General features: G+C 34.7%; 3 protein-coding genes across 4 annotated transcripts; all 3 read left to right on the top strand.

The window, feature by feature from the left end:
- The first annotated feature begins 1,483 nt into the window (after positions 1–1,483).
- On the top strand, positions 1,484–4,255 carry LOC126709989 (toll/interleukin-1 receptor-like protein). Of its 2 annotated transcripts, none has more exons than XM_050410372.1 (2): positions 1,484–2,075; positions 4,015–4,255. In XM_050410372.1, the coding sequence occupies exons 1-2, from the start codon at positions 1,582–1,584 to the stop codon at positions 4,238–4,240; spliced, it is 720 nt and encodes a 239-aa protein (XP_050266329.1). In that variant the 5' UTR covers positions 1,484–1,581; the 3' UTR covers positions 4,241–4,255. The 2 variants fall into 2 exon arrangements, with proteins under 2 accessions (XP_050266329.1, XP_050266327.1); XM_050410370.1 differs by having other exon boundaries at positions 1,497–2,075; positions 3,958–4,255.
- Positions 4,256–11,717: 7,462 nt separating this feature from the next.
- On the top strand, positions 11,718–12,442 carry LOC126709716 (histone H2AX-like). Its single transcript, XM_050410046.1, has 2 exons — positions 11,718–12,012; positions 12,105–12,442. The coding sequence occupies exons 1-2, from the start codon at positions 11,809–11,811 to the stop codon at positions 12,324–12,326; spliced, it is 426 nt and encodes a 141-aa protein (XP_050266003.1). The 5' UTR covers positions 11,718–11,808; the 3' UTR covers positions 12,327–12,442.
- Positions 12,443–16,620: 4,178 nt separating this feature from the next.
- LOC126709407 (histone H2AX-like) lies at positions 16,621–17,722 on the top strand. The gene is made up of 2 exons (XM_050409626.1): positions 16,621–16,914; positions 17,296–17,722. The coding sequence occupies exons 1-2, from the start codon at positions 16,714–16,716 to the stop codon at positions 17,515–17,517; spliced, it is 423 nt and encodes a 140-aa protein (XP_050265583.1). The 5' UTR covers positions 16,621–16,713; the 3' UTR covers positions 17,518–17,722.
- Positions 17,723–18,986: the final 1,264 nt, after the last annotated feature.

Below are 18,986 nucleotides of genomic sequence, written 5' to 3'. Positions count from 1 at the left end.
GTAGACTTGTTGTACATCTTTGTCTAGTCCATCAAGCTTTTGTGTTCAAACTACTATTCAATGAACCAATGTAGAGATTTTTTTTTTTAATCATTACTAAGTGGGACCCAATGGAGAATTCTTTTTTTTGTTTTTTCTTTTTGTCTTTTGTGTTAGGGGAAAAATAAGGTATTTTAGGTCATTATAATATTATTAGTGAAAAAAATTTAAAGTTCAGGAGGGGCACCTATCCCCCCCCCCCCCCCCCCCGCGGCGACCAAAATAGGTATTCAAAATGAAGAAGCCTATAACAACGGTTTTAAAACCGCTAGAGTAGGTATTCGAAATGAAGAAGCCTATAGCGGCGGTTTTAAATCCGCCGGAATAGGTTTCACATATGAAGAACCCTAAAACAGCAGTTTTACAACCACTAGAATAGGTTAGTTTAAAAACAAAAAATGAAGAAGCCTATAGCGGCGGTTTTAAAACCGCCGAAATAGGTTAGTTTTAAAAAAAAATGAAGAAACCTATAGTGGTAGTTTTAAAACGCCAGAATAGGTTTTACATATGAAGAACCCTAAAGCGACGATTTTAAAACTACTGGAATAGGCTATTTACAAAAAATAAAAATAAAAATAATTGAAATTTCTTTCCTATAGTAGCAGTTTTAAAACATCGTAATAGGTCAACCTACACTAGTGGTTTTGAAAACCATCACTATAGGAGACCTATAATAGAAGTTTAAAAAGCATCAACTTTAAACAGTCGTAATAGGTCAACCTATAGCAGCGCTTTTAGAAACCGTTGGTAGGACAAGTTTCTAAAAGCACTGCTATAGGTCTCTTATAGCGAAGGTTTACAAAACTACCAGGAAAAAAACATTGTTGTAGGACAAGTTTTTTGTAGCTTAGTTTGAATTACACCTAATGTAATTTCTTAATTTTTACACCATTTTTAAACCATTAATTCCACTGCATGCAATTCTACACTCAACAGCGGTCAAAATGTCAAATACTCTTATCCATGTCAGTTATTTCCCCGAAATTGCATTTTTTGGGATTTTATTTACTTATTTATTTATTTTTATTTTTATTATTATTATCTTCTGCAATTTTTTTGAGAGTGGTGTTAATTTGACTTTTTCTGATGAATGAAGGTAACGGGAAATTCTACCTTCTTCAGTCAAAAAAAGGTAACGGGAAATTGGACTGAAAGTGAAAGCACAACTTATTGTGTCTTACTCATTGATCGTGGATTAATTCAAACTTGAAGGTAATGGGAAATTGGACTGAAAGTGAAAGCACAACTTATTGTGTCTTACTCATATAGATCGTGGATTAACTCAAACTTTCAACTTTGGGTTTCTTTCTATTTCTTCCTTTGACTTTTTCTAATGAATGAAGGTAACGGGAAATGTCAAACAGCAATAAAAGATACGTAGAAGTTAAGGAATAAGGATGGATGGACAACTGTTGGAATGGTTCAAAAAAGGATGTAAAATTTAAGAAGTTATAAATATATATAGTTCTTTGTTCTTCTCAACAGGTCCTTGCTCCTTTGCCCTTGAGTTTAGCCCATAACATTGATCAGAGTGTTGCAAACATGGCTGATTCCGCAGACCAAGAAACCTTTGCTCCTTTCTTATCAACCTCAACATTGACATATAAGTATGATGTCTTTGTTAGTTTTCGAGGGGAAGATACCCGCACTAATTTTACCGACCATCTCATTACTACTTTAGAGGGCAAAAAGATTCGTGTGTATAAAGATGACAAAAACCTTCCCAGAGGGGAATTTATTTGGACTGAGCTGATGAAGGCAATCGAAACGTCAAGGATTGCAGTTGTTGTGTTCTCAAAAAACTATGCTACTTCGAATTGGTGCCTAGATGAGCTGGTGAAGATCATGGACTGCAAAAGGGTGTTGAATCAACGGGTGCTACCTATTTTCTATAATGTGTCTCCGTCCGAGGTGCGAGATCAAAAAGGGAATTTTGCGGAAGCACTCCCTAATGGCCCCGAAGTCATGGTGAATAGTTGGAAGGCTGCTTTGAAGGATATTGCAGACTTATCGGGCTTGCATTTGAAACCGTTTCGGTAATACTACTTGTTACATATTGTTAGTCATCTTTTCCATTATAAAACATCCCAAAATATAGTCATACTCATATCTAAATAGTCAACATAATGCATTAAATGCTTTATTTTTATTACCTTTTTTTTTTTTGGAAACAAACACACGCATAAGGTATAGAAAATTTGGAAACAAACACACACGCATAAGGTATAGGAAATAAGGTTCTAATATGAGATGCAGGGAATATGTGAGATTCGAATCAAAGACACGAATCACTACAAAATATGTCAATATCAATGAGTTATCACTTGAACCTAATCAATAAAAAATTATGTCTTGTTTTGAGTATTCTAATTTATACTATACTAGGGGTGAAGGTAGGTGAAAATTTTGTACCACATTTTATGTAAATGAATGATTAGTACTTTTTTGTGTTATTTTTATTACACTTATCTCATTAAATCAAAGTGTATTATACATATATTTTTCTAAAAAAATAAAAGTTTAAAAGATACTACTAATGCATCGATTTTTTTTTCTTTTATTACTTGTAATACTATACAAGTATAGATAGATCATTAAACAAAAGTATATTAAAGATATATATTACTATAAATATACTAGTGAATCTTTTTAAATAAAAGCCTTATTTAGTTTTTTTTTAATTTTAAAAAAGATGGTTGTGTATTTTATGTAGGGGTGTCAATGTTCGACCCAACCCGCGAACACAACACAAACCCAACACGGGTTTTTGCAAGTTAGAGTTGGGCATTAGCGGGTTTGGGTCATAAACAGGTCAACCCAAACACGACACAATAAGAAACGTGTCATAAATGAATCAACCTGTGTGACCCACAATAAACACGTTTGACATGCCAATTTATTTCATGTCAACCTGAAATGACACATTTAACACAGGCTGTTTAACTTATATAACAAATAAATATTCATTTTATTTTAGATTTGTCAAATAACTTTTTATCCAACCTATATTTTAAACTTAAAAAGAAAAGTGGGTAATTACAAAAACTTAAAAGGGATATAATTGGAAATTGAAATGGGTTGAAGACTTAAAGTGCATGCACAATTTTGGGATGTAAAAAAAAAATATATATATATATATATATATATATTATTTCTAGATGGATTTTATATTTAATATTAAGTAGGTTGAAATGAGTTGTGCCACATTTATGTTAACCCAACACAACTCGTTTATTAAGCATGTCAAGTGGGTTGAGTCAGGTCAACCCACTTTATTAACAGGTCGGGTTAGGGTTGAAAGATCATGACACGATTATTAAATGGGTCAGATTCGGGTTGAGCCATTTAGTCGAATATCCCTACCTTGACACGACACGATCCCGACACGCTAACCCGAATTGAGACCCATAATTTTATGCTTAGAAGGTAGAGATCATTATTGTGTTTGTCATTTATGAACAATAACTCTTATATGGTACCATATGAGAGTTGGAATGTAGCAAAATTAGGATATCACGTTTAGCATGCCTAATTAGATAAAATATTTTGAAATACAAAAAACATGACTAACGTTTCTCTTATTATGCTAATTAAAAATATTTCAACTTAATGGAGCTTTAGTACTCTTATTGATATTGATGAACATTTATCATGTGTTTAGGTTTTTTTTTTTTTTTTAATTGGTCTGGAATTTAAATTTGAGTAAACTTTAATACACTTATCAATAGTATAATTGTTAATTATTGTGTCAAGTGTGTTACTATAGACAATAATGAAATTATCAAGACCAATATTTTATTTTAGTTTCATTTATAGTAAAAACCAAATATTTTCATACTTTATTATAATCTTATATTTTTCTTATTTGATTAATTAATATTTTTCTATATTTTTTTTTGGCTACGCTTCTAATTGCAGTCCAGAGTCAGACTTTATAAAGGAAACTGTTGAAATAATTTTAAAAAATCTACATAGGGAATCAACTACGGATCCATGGCAGATTGATGTTCCTGAAGGCTCTGCAGCAATTGTGGTGCGCAATATCCCTTCGTCAAAGAATTCTGAGTGGGCTCGCTTTTTTAGTGAAAACGTCAAGCGTTTCTTTATTTGGTACCTGGTTTTACACGTTGTGCCTCTTATTATATTTGTTGCTTTTGCCTATGGAATGTATAAACTAGTGACTCAGTTTCCGAGTTTATAAGGAAATGAAATGGAATGAAATATATTTAAGTAAGAGAAAGAAATGAAAAAGAATGGAATGAAATGAAATGGAATTAAGTAACCTTAATTGGATGTTTTAAAATAAATTAATGGAAATGAATGAAAATGAATGGAATGTAAGTAATCTTGTTTGGGAGCAACATGGAATGAATGAAATGGAATCATTTTATGACAATATTACTATTAGACCCCTATTTTAAAATAAAGAATTGAATATACAGGGGTATTTTGGGAGTTTTAGTAAAAAAATTATTAAATCTAATTTCATTCCCTCCCAATTTCGGAGGGAATGAAAATTTGAGGTTTTAAGGGAATAAAGAAGAATGAGTATTCCTTTCTACCCATTTCATTCCCTTCTACTTAAACTCCCAAATAAGGGAATAGACTTTTCATTCCCTTCATTAAAACTCCCAAACAAGGGAAAGAAATAATATTCTAAAATGATTCTTTTCATTCCTTTCCATTCCATTTCTTTTCATTCACTCCTCCCAAGCGGAGCCTAAGAATTAGGTACAGTACTTAGGTGCTGTTTTTTAGTTTCATTTTTTAAAATTTTGCCATGTGGTTTTTTTCTCATTAATGGAAGTGTATTTTTTAAATTAAATAGCCACATAGTAAAATTTTAAAAAGAGAACCTAAGAATCTAAGTTATTGTACATAAATTTTATCTTAAAATATTACACATGGGCCCGCCGTGATGCCGTCAGGGTAACAGGAACACTACCGTCAGGCTTACACTTTTGATCTTTTGATTTTGATATATGTCCTCAAAAAATAAAAATGATGTATTTTTATTTTGATAACTCATGTTTAAATTTGCTTGTTTTTAATAGCTCATTAAAATTTGCTCATTTTTGTTTTTGAGTTTGACATCAATGTCAATTTCATCCTCTTATCTATCTCTACTTGTGATATGATTTTTTTTTTTTTTTTTTTGAGAAAGCGATATGATTGTTAATTGTTAATTGTTAATTAAACTTGCAATTGTGACATCTAGTCCAATTAAAATAACCAAATATACATGTCAGTAACACTTTCTTTCTTTCTTTCTTTTTTTTTTCTTTTTTTCCTTTCTTTATTTTATTTTTTTTTTTTTGAACCACTATCAATAGTGGTGAAGCAAAAAATTTGTTCTATGGGGCATTAGCAAAAAGTTAGATATAACTTCATTTAAATAAAAAAATTGAGAGTAGGGGAGGATTTTTAAAAGTCAGAGGCAAACCATACACCCTAAACCATTGATCAAACCCATTAAATACATACCATGGTAGAAGCTGCCATTAATTATCCACAAAGCCTAATCATCGTCCCATTTTAAACCCTAATCAGCTCTTGTAAATTTGTAATCGACCATAACCCAGAGTCACCACCTATCATCTCCATGAGATTGTGTTATCAAAAAAATGCCACCACAAAATGGCAGCATCTAAAGAATGTGGATGTCAAGGATGGTGTTTGGATTTTTGGTGAAGGAGGGTTTTAGGGCTTGTTTGGTTTGGACATGACTCAAGCTCCGTTTGGATTGCGTTTCTGGGATGCGCGTCTGCGTTTGCCTTATTTTTTTTATTTTTTTGTGAGAAGCACGTATCAGCTTTTTTGTGGGTCCCGTGCACTGTTCACGAAACCCACAAATCTTTTTTTTCAACAAAATTTTCATTAAAAATGAGTCACATGGCACTATTCATACATTTAAAAATTATTTTGCTACAGTGTTTTTAGTTTTCAGCAAAATAAGCGGTATTAAAACGCACACTCAGTTTTCATAACTCACTACTCATAACTCATAATTTAAACTCATAACTCATAACTCATAACCCAAACCCCACTATCACTCAAAAACTCCAAAAAATTTATTTGATTACAAAACCTAGTCACATATCTCAATTTTTAAGTCCACTTTTTGCCAAAATGGTAGAGTCCACCCCACTCACACTACACAATGGGTTTATGGTTGCTACTCGCATCCATTTTCTCTTCCCCCTTTTTCATATTCTCCCATCAAATAACCCAGAAAAGCAGAGTTTCCCATAAGCCAAAAGCAAAGCAGTCACCTCCCACTTCGACGCACACGCACAACGAGAACAGGTTCTTATCTTCTTTAATCTTCTTTCATTTTCTCTTCATCAATACCCATTTAACACCTCTCTTCCCAGAAACCCATTCCACACCTCTCCCTCATCTGACCTCAGATTGTCGCCTAGGGTCAGTGAGCACAAATCAAGATTGGAATAGGTGTTGCTGACACCAAAAAAACCATTGTATAAGGTAATTTCCTCATGTGGCTTTAGCTCCATTTCTGTAGCTCTGTTTGGATTTGATTTTGAATAAACTTAAGGAATAGATTTACTCTACTTTGCCTCAAAAAATATTAGGAGATTTTGGGTTTGTAATGTTTAACCCCATTTTCCACAACAATATTTATGCAATCAATGGGTTTTGTTGAGTTTGGGTTTAATGTAATGTATGCTATTTGGGTTAGATAAATTTGGATGGGTATGTTGGTTGTTTGAGTTTGGGTGTATGCCTACGAATATATACATTCTTCACTCTTAAATGGGGGTTGGTCACAATTCATACTTTTAGAATATATAACTAGTTGTATTCACTTGTCAATTTCTGTTGTAAGCTTTGGTTTCCTTGCAATCTTTATAGTATGGAGCAAGTAATTACTAATAAAAACTAAAAGGGTCATCAACATTAGTCCATGGGGAAAACCCCAATTTAACATCCAAAGTAGAATACCAAAAAAAATTCATAAAACATAAATTAAAATGAACAAATATAACAATTGACATGGAAAATGGAGAGGGAGAGAGAGATAGTTTGCACCTAGGAGAAGATCACAAAAATAAGGGCTCGTTAAGGACAACTAATGGTAACAGAGCTCAATGTCACTGGAGAAGATTCTGACACTCCTCGATATTTTGTCTTCAATCACGAAATGTTCATCTCAGGCGATTTTAGTGCTTCGGTTCAAATTCTCAAATGTCGCTAGAAATGAAGAAGGAGAAATGTGAGAGGAGACGGAGAGAGGGAAGGTGTTGCTGAAAATTATGGGGAAGAAATGAACTGAAATGAGGAGCTAAGCAATAGTAATATCAAAGGATTTAAGATGATTTGACAATGCACTACACATGGGTCCCACAAAGTCACTCTATTTACCAAACTGGCACTGAAAATTAGTTTTAAACTTTTGGAAATACAAAATTTTTGTTCTCAATTTCCATCACCCAAACTCAAATTTTTGAGTTTTGAGTGATGGAAAGTGGAAACAACACTTAAAAACCTAGCCAAACACTCTTTTTTCTGTGGGTCCCACGATATTTGGATTATGGGTGATGGAAACTGAGTTATATAACTCAGTTTCCATCACATCCAAACAACCTCTTAGGCCATGTTTGGATTCAAGATGACTCAAAACTCAGTTCTCAATATTCCTTTCTCAATATTCATTTCTCATCACTCAAAACTTTTATCCATGTCTCAAAACTCAGTTCTATATTTTTCTTTTCGGCGTAAATGCACTTTTAGTCCCTACATTTTGACTTTTTTCCATTTTAGTCCCTACATTTTAATTTTACCACTTTTAGTCCCTAAACCAATTAACGCGTATTATTTTCGTCCTTTCCGTCAGTTAACCGACGAAAATAGCTAAGGTGTCAGTCGGAGGACTTAAAATATTATAAAAAATGCCACATCACCTATGACACATCAGCATATAAATTAAAAAAAATTAATTTATAAATTTTAACTAAATAAAAAAAATAAAAACAGAATTAAAAACCAAAATCACTTCACAATTCACACTAAACCATGAACGCAAAAAATTCCAGAAACCCAATTCATTTGAATGACACAAGCCTCCTTCTATATCACCCGCCAAACTGAGAAACTGATCCACTTCAACTATGACCATTCAAATCCAAATGGTACTTGTGCCAAATTCAGACACAAAGCCATCCCGATTCACCAAACCCAAACCCACACCCACACCCAAATTAACTATCTGTTTCGTTGGTGGCCAGATCTGAAACATCACACCAAGATAGCTTGATTTAGGTTCACCCATTTTGCCTCTTTAGAACAAGCAGCGGTTGCGGTCAGCTGTAACAGCGGACCAGCGAGTGGGTGTGGAAGAGACATCTTTAGTGAATTTGAACTCACTGATTGCGACCTAGAGCTTGCCCCGTTGTGTGATTGGACAGTGGTGGGTTTATGGTTTCTGGGCTTGTTAATGATAGACAGAATTGAGGAGCTGCTTATGGGTTATATATAGGTTGTTCATCTAAGTGGGTTTGTTGTTTCATCTCTGTGTTGTTGTTTCTTTCTGGGTTGTAAATTTGTGGGTTTGATGTTCATCTCTGTGGATCAGATTTTAATTTCTGGGTATTGTTATTCATTTCCAGGGTTTGGGAGACGGACGGTGGAAAGTGTTACAAAGATAATAATTTTTTTTAAAAAAAATTTAGATGCTCACCGATCTCGGCCTTCGTCCTGGTCTTGGCCACAATGGAGCTCGTCGGTCTCGGCCTTTGTCCCGATCTTGGCCACAATGGGCTCGCCGATCTTGGCCACTGTCTTGGTGTGGGTTTGTTGACTGATCAGTGGGTTTGGTGACTTTTTCAGTGGTAGTGGTGGTCATGTTCTGGAATTTTTGTGAGTTTTTGAGCTGAAGTTCATGTTATGAAGAAATGTTTTTGATCGGCAGGGTGGTGGTGGCTTGATTGTGTCGGTCATTGGTGGTGGGATCTGGGTTTGATTGTGTTGACCTAGGTTTGTTATGATTGGTTTCTTGATCTGGGTTTAGTTTGGGTTGGTTTGTTAACTAGTTTATGGGTTTGATTTACTGAGAATTCGGTGTTGATTGTGTTAGAATTTGGGGAAGAACATGAAGAATTTGATGATCTTGATTTGTGGTAGATCTGATGGTGCTGGGTTTGATGATCTCTAAGGTGTTGAATTTGGGTTTTTTCTTCTTGTTTTCATTTATGTCCTAGTGATCTGGGTTTGAGTTCTTGGGTTGCTGGGTTTGTGTTTTTATGATGGGTTTGAGTTCTTGGTTGCCGGGTTTGATTTGGGAAGAATATGAAGAACAAGTTGTAAAATGAAGAACAATTTGAAGAACATGAAGAACAATCTTAATTCATGTGAATTTTAGTTTTTAATTCTATTTTTTTTTTGTATTATCTAGTTAAAATTAATAAATTAATTTTTTAAATTTATATGTTGATGTGTCATGGGTAATGTGGCATTTTTTTTATAATATTTTAATTCCTTCAGCTGCCACCTCAGCTATTTCCGTTGGTTGACTGACGGAAAGGACGAAAATAACACGCATTAATTGGTTTAGGGACTAAAAGTGGTAAAATTAAAATGTAGAGACCAAAATGAAATAAAGTTAAAATGTAAGGACTTGCATTTACGTCTTTTCTTAACTCTATCCCATAAGCGTTTGGCTCAAAAATTCGGGTGTAGTTTTCATCTAAAACAACTCTATTTTTACTGAACTAGTGGACCCCACATGCTGACACATATTAGAACGGTAAACTCTTTTATTTTCTCCCTTTCCATTCCTCTTTGTTTTCAGTCTTTACCTCTCCTCTTTCTCTGCAATTTTCTCTGTTTTGTTCTTCCCCACTTATTAGATCAACTAATAACAGCAACAACACGTATTTTCTCTCTTCCCCCTCCAAATCTCAAAAAAAAAAAAAGAAATCTTAAGCATAGCCCAGATTTTCTCTCTTCCCCACTCCAAATCTCTTTTTTTTTTTTTTTTTTCTTCTCTTATCCACAACCATAGAGAATAGCAAAGGAAGGGAATAAAGAACCCAGGCTCCATTGCTCAACAACCTTTCTCTCTCTCCAAAACCAATAGCCCATTCTTGTCTCGCTTGAATCGATCATTTTTTCTCGTTTGTGTTTGCCGTGATTGGGTTTGATCAAATATCATCTCAAATGTTTGTGGGTTTGTGTTTGTGGACAAAGAAATGATATGCCAGTTGAGCCAAGATCAGATCAAAGAGAAATGAGAGACTGTGTCGCAAGAGCCAAAAGAAAGAGAGAAAGAAGAAGAAGAGAGAGTTTTGATTTGTTTGAAAGACAAGAGAGAGAAAGTGGAGTTTAATAAATACTGATAGAGACAACTCATCCGTGTGGGTCCCAAACGTTGGTTATTTTTACAAAACTGCCACGGTAAATCAATTCTCATAACTTGAAAACATCAAAAAATTGTTTTCAGTTTTCATAACTCAAACTTAATTTTTGAGTATTAAGTTATGAAAATTGAGTTAAGAAACTGATCCAAACACAACAAGTTCATGTGGGGCCCACAAAATTTGGAAAATGTGTTATGAAAACTGAAAATTGGGTGATGAAAACATTTGAACCAAACAAGGCCTTAAAAACTCATTACACCCAAATTGCATCACCACCAACCCCTTTCTCCCACATTGGGCTATCACATGAAATTGAGAGAGGGAGGTATATTAGTAAAGAAGAATTAAATAAATGGGAAATGAAAGTGGGAGAAAAGCTACCACACCCAAAAAGAGTTTCTTAAAGTAGTGGAGGAAATAAATTACAATAAAAAAGTAATTTTTGTATGGACAAAGTTGACACAAGATCAAAATTCACTAAAAGCATAATTCAAGACAATTAGGTTAGCCATAGCAATGAAGCTTGGGTACAAGCGTGTAATCTACAAAGCGAATGCTATGAAATATGAATGTTATTCTTCCCCTAGTGCGAGTTTGATTTTACATTTGTAATTTTGTAGTGGTTGTAATTTGTGAAGTTTTGGGTTTTTAGCCGTAGGTGATTTGGAACTCTTTTTATGAATGATTTATGATTATGCCTTTTTTTCTTTTTCTTTTTTTCCTTTTTATTTAAAATTTAAAATTTATTTTTTTATTTAAAATAAATTTTAATAATTATATATTTTTTTAATATTTTGTAGTGATTAACGATAGTTTGTAGTCATGTAAATAAAATGATTATAATTAATGTGAACGTGAATACCTACCTAGCTAATTCGATTGACTAAAATATCCAATATAATATTTTAAAGAGTAAAATTTTTATATCCTTTAATAATATAAAAAGAGCATAATTTACATTATTCCCAAAACCAAAAAACGACGTCGTAACAACGCAGCGCCAAAACTGAAAACTTTTCCCGCCCCTCAAACCAATCCGAAAAACATAAATCTTCTTGCCACGTTGGCGATCCGTGTGAAACCCCACTCCACCAATCCAAAAAGACCCTTAGAGCCTTCCCTCCCACGTTGGCAATCTGCGTGAAACCCCTTTCCACCAATCAAAAAAACACACTCTCTCAATTCTCAAACCTTCAAATTTCAAAAATCTCCCAGCCACGCTGGCAATCCGCGCACAACCAAAACCAACCAATCAAAACCCTCCTTTCCTCTCTATATAAACCAAAACACACCGAACCCATCACACTCAATATCTCAAAAGCAAAAGTGCAAAACACATTTCCAAATCTCTCTCTTTCTCTCACTCAAAAACTCTCAAATCCCAAAACCGACAATGAGCTCCGCTGCAGAAACCACCACAAAGGGCGGCAGAGGCAAGCCAAAAGCCACAAAGTCCGTCTCTAGATCCCACAAAGCCGGTCTCCAATTCCCAGTTGGCCGTGTCGCCCGGTTCCTCAAAACCGGCCGATACGCCCAACGTGTCGGCTCCGGCTCCCCAGTCTACCTCTCCGCCGTCCTTGAATACCTCGCTGCTGAGGTTCGTTGAAATAACGCTGTTTCGTTTGTCATTTTCTGGGTTTTTGTTTTGGTTTTTGGTTACTGATTGTTTTGGGTTGTTTCTTGGTTCAGGTTTTGGAGTTGGCTGGGAATGCAGCGAGGGACAACAAGAAGAACAGAATTATCCCAAGGCACATTCAGCTTGCTGTGAGGAACGACGAGGAGCTGAGCAGGCTTATGGGGTCTGTGACCATTGCTAATGGTGGAGTTTTGCCTAACATTCATCAGAATTTGTTGCCCAAGAAAGCTGGGAAAGGAAAGGGTGATATTGGGTCTGCTTCTCAGGAATTTTAGGTGTACTGGGTTTGTTGGGTTTCGTTAGGTTATGGATATGATAGCCTTGTAATGAAGTAGCTTTTTATTATGTAAAGCTTCACTTGAATGATAATGAAATATTGGGTTTTATCTCAGATTTTCAATTTGTGTTATGTGAATGGTGTCTTATGTTTTACAATTTGGAAATTATAGGAATCTGAATTTCAATTAAGCGCATAACATGGAAATGTGATTATTGAATTTAATGTTTCAGATTGAATGTGTTTTGAATTTGGAGTAATTATCTTTAATTCTGTGACTACACTTGTCTAATTTTAGTGGTAATTGGATCTTAAATTGTTCTCTGTAAATGTAAAGTGAGATGTGGGTTGAATATGGGATCGGATATTGGGTTCAGGGCAAGAATATAACAAGAAAAGTGATTGTGGAATTGAAACTTTCATATTGAATGTAATTTGAATTTGGAGTAAAAATATGGGTTAATAATTTAAATCATCTTGTAAAACGTTAGCAATTATCTTTGATTCGGTGAACACATTAGATGTAATATATAATTACAATTGCAGATTCTATAACTGTATGACTGTATTTGTTATTAATTTTAGTGGTAATTGCATCTAAAATTTATCTTTGTAAATGTTAATTTTTGTTTTAAAATTTGGGAATTTTTGAAATTAAAAATTCAATCAAGCATTTAAGATGGAAAAGTGATCAAAGTAGTGTTTCTTTCAGCTTGAATATATTGGAATTTGGAGGAAGAACCTTAAAATTTCTCTCATCTTTTGCAATATTGATATTGTAAACTATAAATAGTGGTAAATATGTTAGCAATTACCCTAGTTAGCAAAAACATTACCTTAGCTGTGTGATGTTGATTGCTATTAGGGTTGTGGTCGATCATGTTGTCAAATTTGTGGGTATACATTTAGTCTATTTCGCTATTGAAACCAAAAGTGTAATTGGTGATGTATAACTATTTTTGTAACAAATTTGATTGGTAATTGGATCGAGCAACATAGAACAAGCTCCGTTAATAAGATCTTCAGGTTATTCGAGGAGTGGAGTTTGATTAGTTTAAGATGTTGGATTAAATATATATTAGTACTATTTTTTAGAGTTTTTACAAAGAAGGGAACTAATTTACTTCTCTTCTAAATGATTGAAACTATTTTATTTTATTTATTTTTTTAAAAAATAGTTTCAATTTTTGACATTCACTCTTGATAATTGTATTTTATCATTAGACTAATATTCTAATTAGTTTTTGTTGTAGACAAATCTCTTATTTGACCATAAGAAATATTAACAGTTGAATTAACTGAAACCATAGTTATTTTACTTCTTTTTTGTCTAATTTTCCTAAAAGAAATCTTGTTTGGAATGGGGACAACTTTTTTTATTTTCTATCTCAATTTTAATGTTAACTTTGCATCGGAACATTAACCTGATCATGCTCTTAAAACAGGTAAAGTGTGAAATCCTTAGGAGTTATGACTGATTTTATGTCTTCAGTAAAAATGCAATGAAGAAAAAAGGAAGTAGATGCCCAAAAAATAAAAAGGAACATAAGGAAGATGATTCCACAAATTTATTTTGAACATGTTTACTTTATCCTGTGAATGTTTTAATTGTAGGCAGGCTTAATTTGTAATTTGACAATTGAAAATAATACTCTAACAAAATTTAGAGAGAGAGAGAGAGAACCCATAAAGAAAAACAAATCTATTATAAATTTCAACAATTACAAATATGTTCTCTAATGAAAACCCAAACAGCCAAACTCACTTTGACCAACAAAAACAGAGAAAAAAAACCTTAACAAAATAAAGAATACCCGAGCAAATTTACTAAATCTTCTCACAGACAAACTCAGTGACAATGATATTTCCTTTGCAAGTTGATAGCTTGAACATTCTTCACCTCTAGGCAATTCAAAAACTCCTTTCTTGCTTTCTTCATCAAGTCGCCCTCATTCAAGTTTGGAACCTCAGAAGATGTGTACACTCTGACTTATTGTTATTATTACTCACCACTGTGACTACCTTCACTTGCCTACTTTGTTTGCGCTCCTTCTCTCTCTCATAAAGTTTCCCAACTCTTTCGATCGCTGTGTTAGCTTTCTCACTCTTTTGAAACAAAACTTTTCCAGTGGAATATGATTTAAATTTGGGGGGAAGAATTTGTGTTTAGTATTTAAATTTATTAGCAATTTCATTTGATTGTGTGATTCTAAAATCTCAACGTGGATGACAAAAGAATCCCCCTCAGCGCATGTTTTTCTTTGGCCAAGGGGCGTTGTCCCTTCCCGAATGTGAGTGTCTATAAAATTTTAATTTATTGTATGCAAAACATATATACTTTTTTTCACATATTCTACTACTATAAATACTTTTGGATCACTTTGTTTCTTATTCTTTGTAGATCATAAATGGGGGAATGGAAAATACGTTTTTTATTTTTATTTTTGTAACAAATTGAATCCTTAAAAAAAAAAAAAAAAATTTGGTAACAAATTTACTAAATTGTACATTAAATCCTATAAACTAATAAAATTTTGATTTGTTTCATAAGAAAATAAAAGAAAGGACAAAATTAAACTCAATAAAAAAGTCTCAGCTCTATTGTTTGAAATTAACTATAGAAAAATTATTTTTAGGTTTAAAAATGAAGAAGAACATTTTTCCTTGTAGTTCTTAAAAAAAAAAAAAAACTTGGTTTGAATTGGGTAGGGTTTGGGTACCCACCAAGAGCCAGGGACAGTGGCGGTTCTAGAAATTTTCTTGAGGTTGGCCATTAAAAAACTTTAAATTAGACAAAATCAAATAAAAATAAAACTTTATATATTGAAAAAAAAAAACACAAATTCATCAAGTTTTACAAAATTTTTTTTTTTACGAGTTTTCATTGTAAAGACTCAATTTGTAACGACCCTAGATTGGCTTATTGGGTTCGAACGTTAAAGGTTCAAACAATAAATTTGTAGAGAGTGGGTTAAAAGGCTAGACCTTGGTCACCGGACAGTTGTTAGTCACGATGTTCATGATGGTCGCACAGGGGTGGACTAAGTTTGTCCAAAAAGATTTTCTCCTCGGCACGGCCTAGGAGGCTCTAGTTCTTGGCCCTCATCCTAGTTCCCCCCCTCTTTTTGGCTTGCTTCCTTCTCCTTTTAATACTAGCCTTCACCCTCCCTCCAACGTCCACGTGTAGGTTCAGCTTTCTAGAGCTGATACTTGTCCTATCAGCCCATACCCAAAGTGGTTGGGAGTGGTTGTAAAAACTGAAAAGAATTGCTCTGTTAAGCGCAGAGTACTTAACTGCAGTAATGGTAACCTTTCCCTTGTCCTTTGTCGCCACACTGTTCAGGAGTCCTTTCCCCATCAATGCGGAGGTGTTTAGCTTTTCCATAAACCGCTCCTATACCGTACTCGCCCTTTCTCCTAGGAGCGCTTTGGGATGCCGAGGACAGAATCGTCCTCGGCTATATCTTTAGGCCATTTGGACTTTCGTTGTATGTCTTCGGCAATTTCTCTCCTTGGCTCGGGTCTTGGGCCCTAATGTAAGGTGGGCTGGGGTCACAAATTCTCTGGCCCCACATTCATGTTTTGAAACTGTTGTACGATAGTCTCATTATTAATGCTATTACGAGCTACACCTCTTTCAAATTTGAGTTCAATAAAATTTTCATGAGCTTTTTCTTTTTGTTTGAGAGGGCCTAATATATTGTTAAGAAGACCAAAGTTTTTTTTAAAATTTGTTGGGATCTAAAAAAATTTAGGGTGGTCACAAACTCACAAATTTTTAAGGTTAGACAAATCATCATATAAAAAAATGCATATATATAATTTTTATTTTTTTTTCCAGGTCCAGGCCAAGCTGTCGTGTGTCCATTCTTCTGCTTAGAGACAATTTGGCACCCTTAAGCATATGTGATGGGAAAATGAGTAACAAAAATGATAGATTTATTTATTTATTTTTTTAGTACAGCCAGATATTATAGCTTAACTGAAATGAAAATAGCAATGGGATTCAACTCGGGCCAAGTTTGAACTACCTTGAATTGGGCCAACGACAACAACCTGTTCAATTCATCAACATCTTCAAAGCCCATCATCATCCCTGAAAAAAGTTAAAAAATCGAAATCTTTGTAAAAAAGACATTTCCACTTTCCCACGTTTCCTGCCATGAAAAAAATTTCAAATTCCCGCAAAATCACAATGCCACGTTGGCGATCCGCACCTAACTAATCCCCACCAATCAAAACCCACCACAGCATTCTTTCTCTTCCTATATAAACTATCCTTAACTCCTTCGCACCCTCAAACCCTTATATTATCATCATCAGACCCAAACAAAAAAAATCACATTCATTTTTTTCTCCGATCAGGAAAACCAAAGTGCAAAACCATGAGTTCCACAGGAGCTTCAACCAAGGGTGGCCGAGGCAAACCAAAGTCCTCGAAGTCTGTTTCTCGGTCACAGAAAGCTGGGCTTCAATTCCCTGTGGGTCGTATCGCCCGGTTCTTAAAAGCTGGCAAGTACGCCGAGCGTGTCGGTGCCGGAGCTCCGGTTTACCTCTCCGCCGTGCTCGAATACCTTGCTGCTGAGGTTAGTCTTTGATTTTTTTTTTTTAGGTTCATTTCGTGGGGGTGTTTGGATGCCGAGAATATGTGGGAAACTGGGTGTGCTGATTTTGTGTTTTGTGATCGTTGCTCTGTTAGTTTATGGATTTGGGTATTGGATCTTTGGATCTATGCAATTAGGGACTTTGTTTAGTATTGGGTTTTGAGTTTCTCTTTTCTGTTTGGTTGCTGAGAAAATATTGGATAGAAACTGTAAAGATACTAAATTTAATAGAAATTGTGTTTGGTTTGTAAGAAAGCACCAGTAAGATTTGTCATTTGTAGTGATAAACCATTTGGGCTTAATTGAGGTTATTGATGTGATTTTGAGTTGTCTCATTTATTTGGTTGATGTGGTTCTCTACAGGTTCTTGAGCTAGCTGGCAATGCTGCTAGAGACAACAAGAAGAATCGTATTGTTCCAAGACACATACAACTTGCTGTGCGAAATGATGAGGAGTTGAGCAAGCTTTTGGGAACGGTCACCATTGCTAATGGAGGTGTCTTGCCCAATATTCATCAGAATTTGTTGCCTAAGAAGATTGGTAAAGGGAAAGGTGATATTGGATCAGCATCGCAAGAGTTTTAGGATTTTTTTTGGGTGAGGAATTTGATGTTTGAGATTTAAGAAACGGTCGAGGATGGGATTTGTTGGGTGCCCATTTGGGCTTTCTGATCTGTTTGGTCCTTGTAAACCCTTAATTTGGGTATTTTTGGTGGTTGAATATAAAGGATAATAATTTAATGTTTTACAATTTTCTGTGTGAAATGAATATTATATTGTTTAAGCTGAATTACGGATGAAATGATGTTTTGGTTTTTGCTGGGTTCATTCTAGTGAATTGTTTTGGCATGTGTTTGTGATTAGTTATTAATTTGTTCTTAATGTTTTGATGAAATGAGGATATTTTCTAACCTTTCTGAATCTATAGGTTCTAGTTTTCAGTTTTCACAACTAGAAACATGGATATTTGGTGTTTATGACCTTTTTCTTTGCAAATGAAACCTTTTAGCTATCATTAGGGAGCTCACTGTGAGTGATAAATTGGCTTCTCTAGGCTGCTGTTGAGACATATGCACTGTCATTTGGCTGTTAGGCTATGTATCTGTAGTCTCACTCTTCATATTAGTGCTAGATTGCAGATTGTTCTCTTTCTTTTTGAAGTCTTCCAACATTCAATTTGTGGATAACAAAAAGAAACTCCTTAATGTACTCAACTTGTGGGGCACTACTGAAACTAAGAAGAAACTCCACCTGATCAGCTGGGAAAAGATAACAAAACCCAAAGCCAATGGTGGTCTCGGCCTTCAATCAGCCAAGGAAAGGAATTCAGCTCTTCTTGCCAAGCTAAATTGGTGTTTTCACCAAGAAAAGGATGCCCCTTGGGCTAGAGTTCTATCTCACAAATACATCACTTGTAGGAGGTGGCCTCCAAATAAGTTCAGATCTTGTTCTCCCACTTGGGCAGAAATCAAGAGAGGTGAGCCTATTTTTAATAAGGGTATAAAATGGATAGCGGGGAAAGATAGCAGTTTATCTTTTTGGCATGATAAGTGGTTGAGTGATGGTACCATTAGAAGCCTCATTGAAGGTACTTTGTAGAGAAATGAGGAGACTTTGCTTATTAGGGATGTTATGCGGCATAACTCTTGGAACTTGGGAGATATTTCTTTTTCCTTTCCATATTCCCTAAGGCAGAGAATCAAAGCAACTCCTATTCCAATGGCAGCAACAAGTGTAGACCATATTTCATGGTGTTCTTCGCCTGATGGGGAGTTTGATTTGAAGGAGGCTTATAATCTAGCTTGTGTAGTTCATGATTCCCATTTGTATGAGTCTTTTATGGGTAATTGGGTGTGGAAAACTATTGCTTTACCCAAGATCAAGTGCTTCCTTTGGCAGGGCATTCATAAAAGTATTCCCGCTAGAGAAGTGCTTGACGCAAGGGGACTTGTTCCCATCTCTTGTCCTCTGTGCAACGCGGAGGTTGAATCAATTATTCACATTTTACGTGACTGTCCTCTTGCCAAAGAATTCTGGAATTCCTTTCCTATACC

The sequence above is a fragment of the Quercus robur genome, chromosome 12, assembly GCF_932294415.1.
Source record: "Quercus robur chromosome 12, dhQueRobu3.1, whole genome shotgun sequence".
Taxonomy (NCBI): domain Eukaryota; kingdom Viridiplantae; phylum Streptophyta; class Magnoliopsida; order Fagales; family Fagaceae; genus Quercus; species Quercus robur.
The sequence above is the reverse complement of the archived record's forward strand: the minus strand, read 5'-3'. Positions and strand labels throughout refer to the sequence as shown.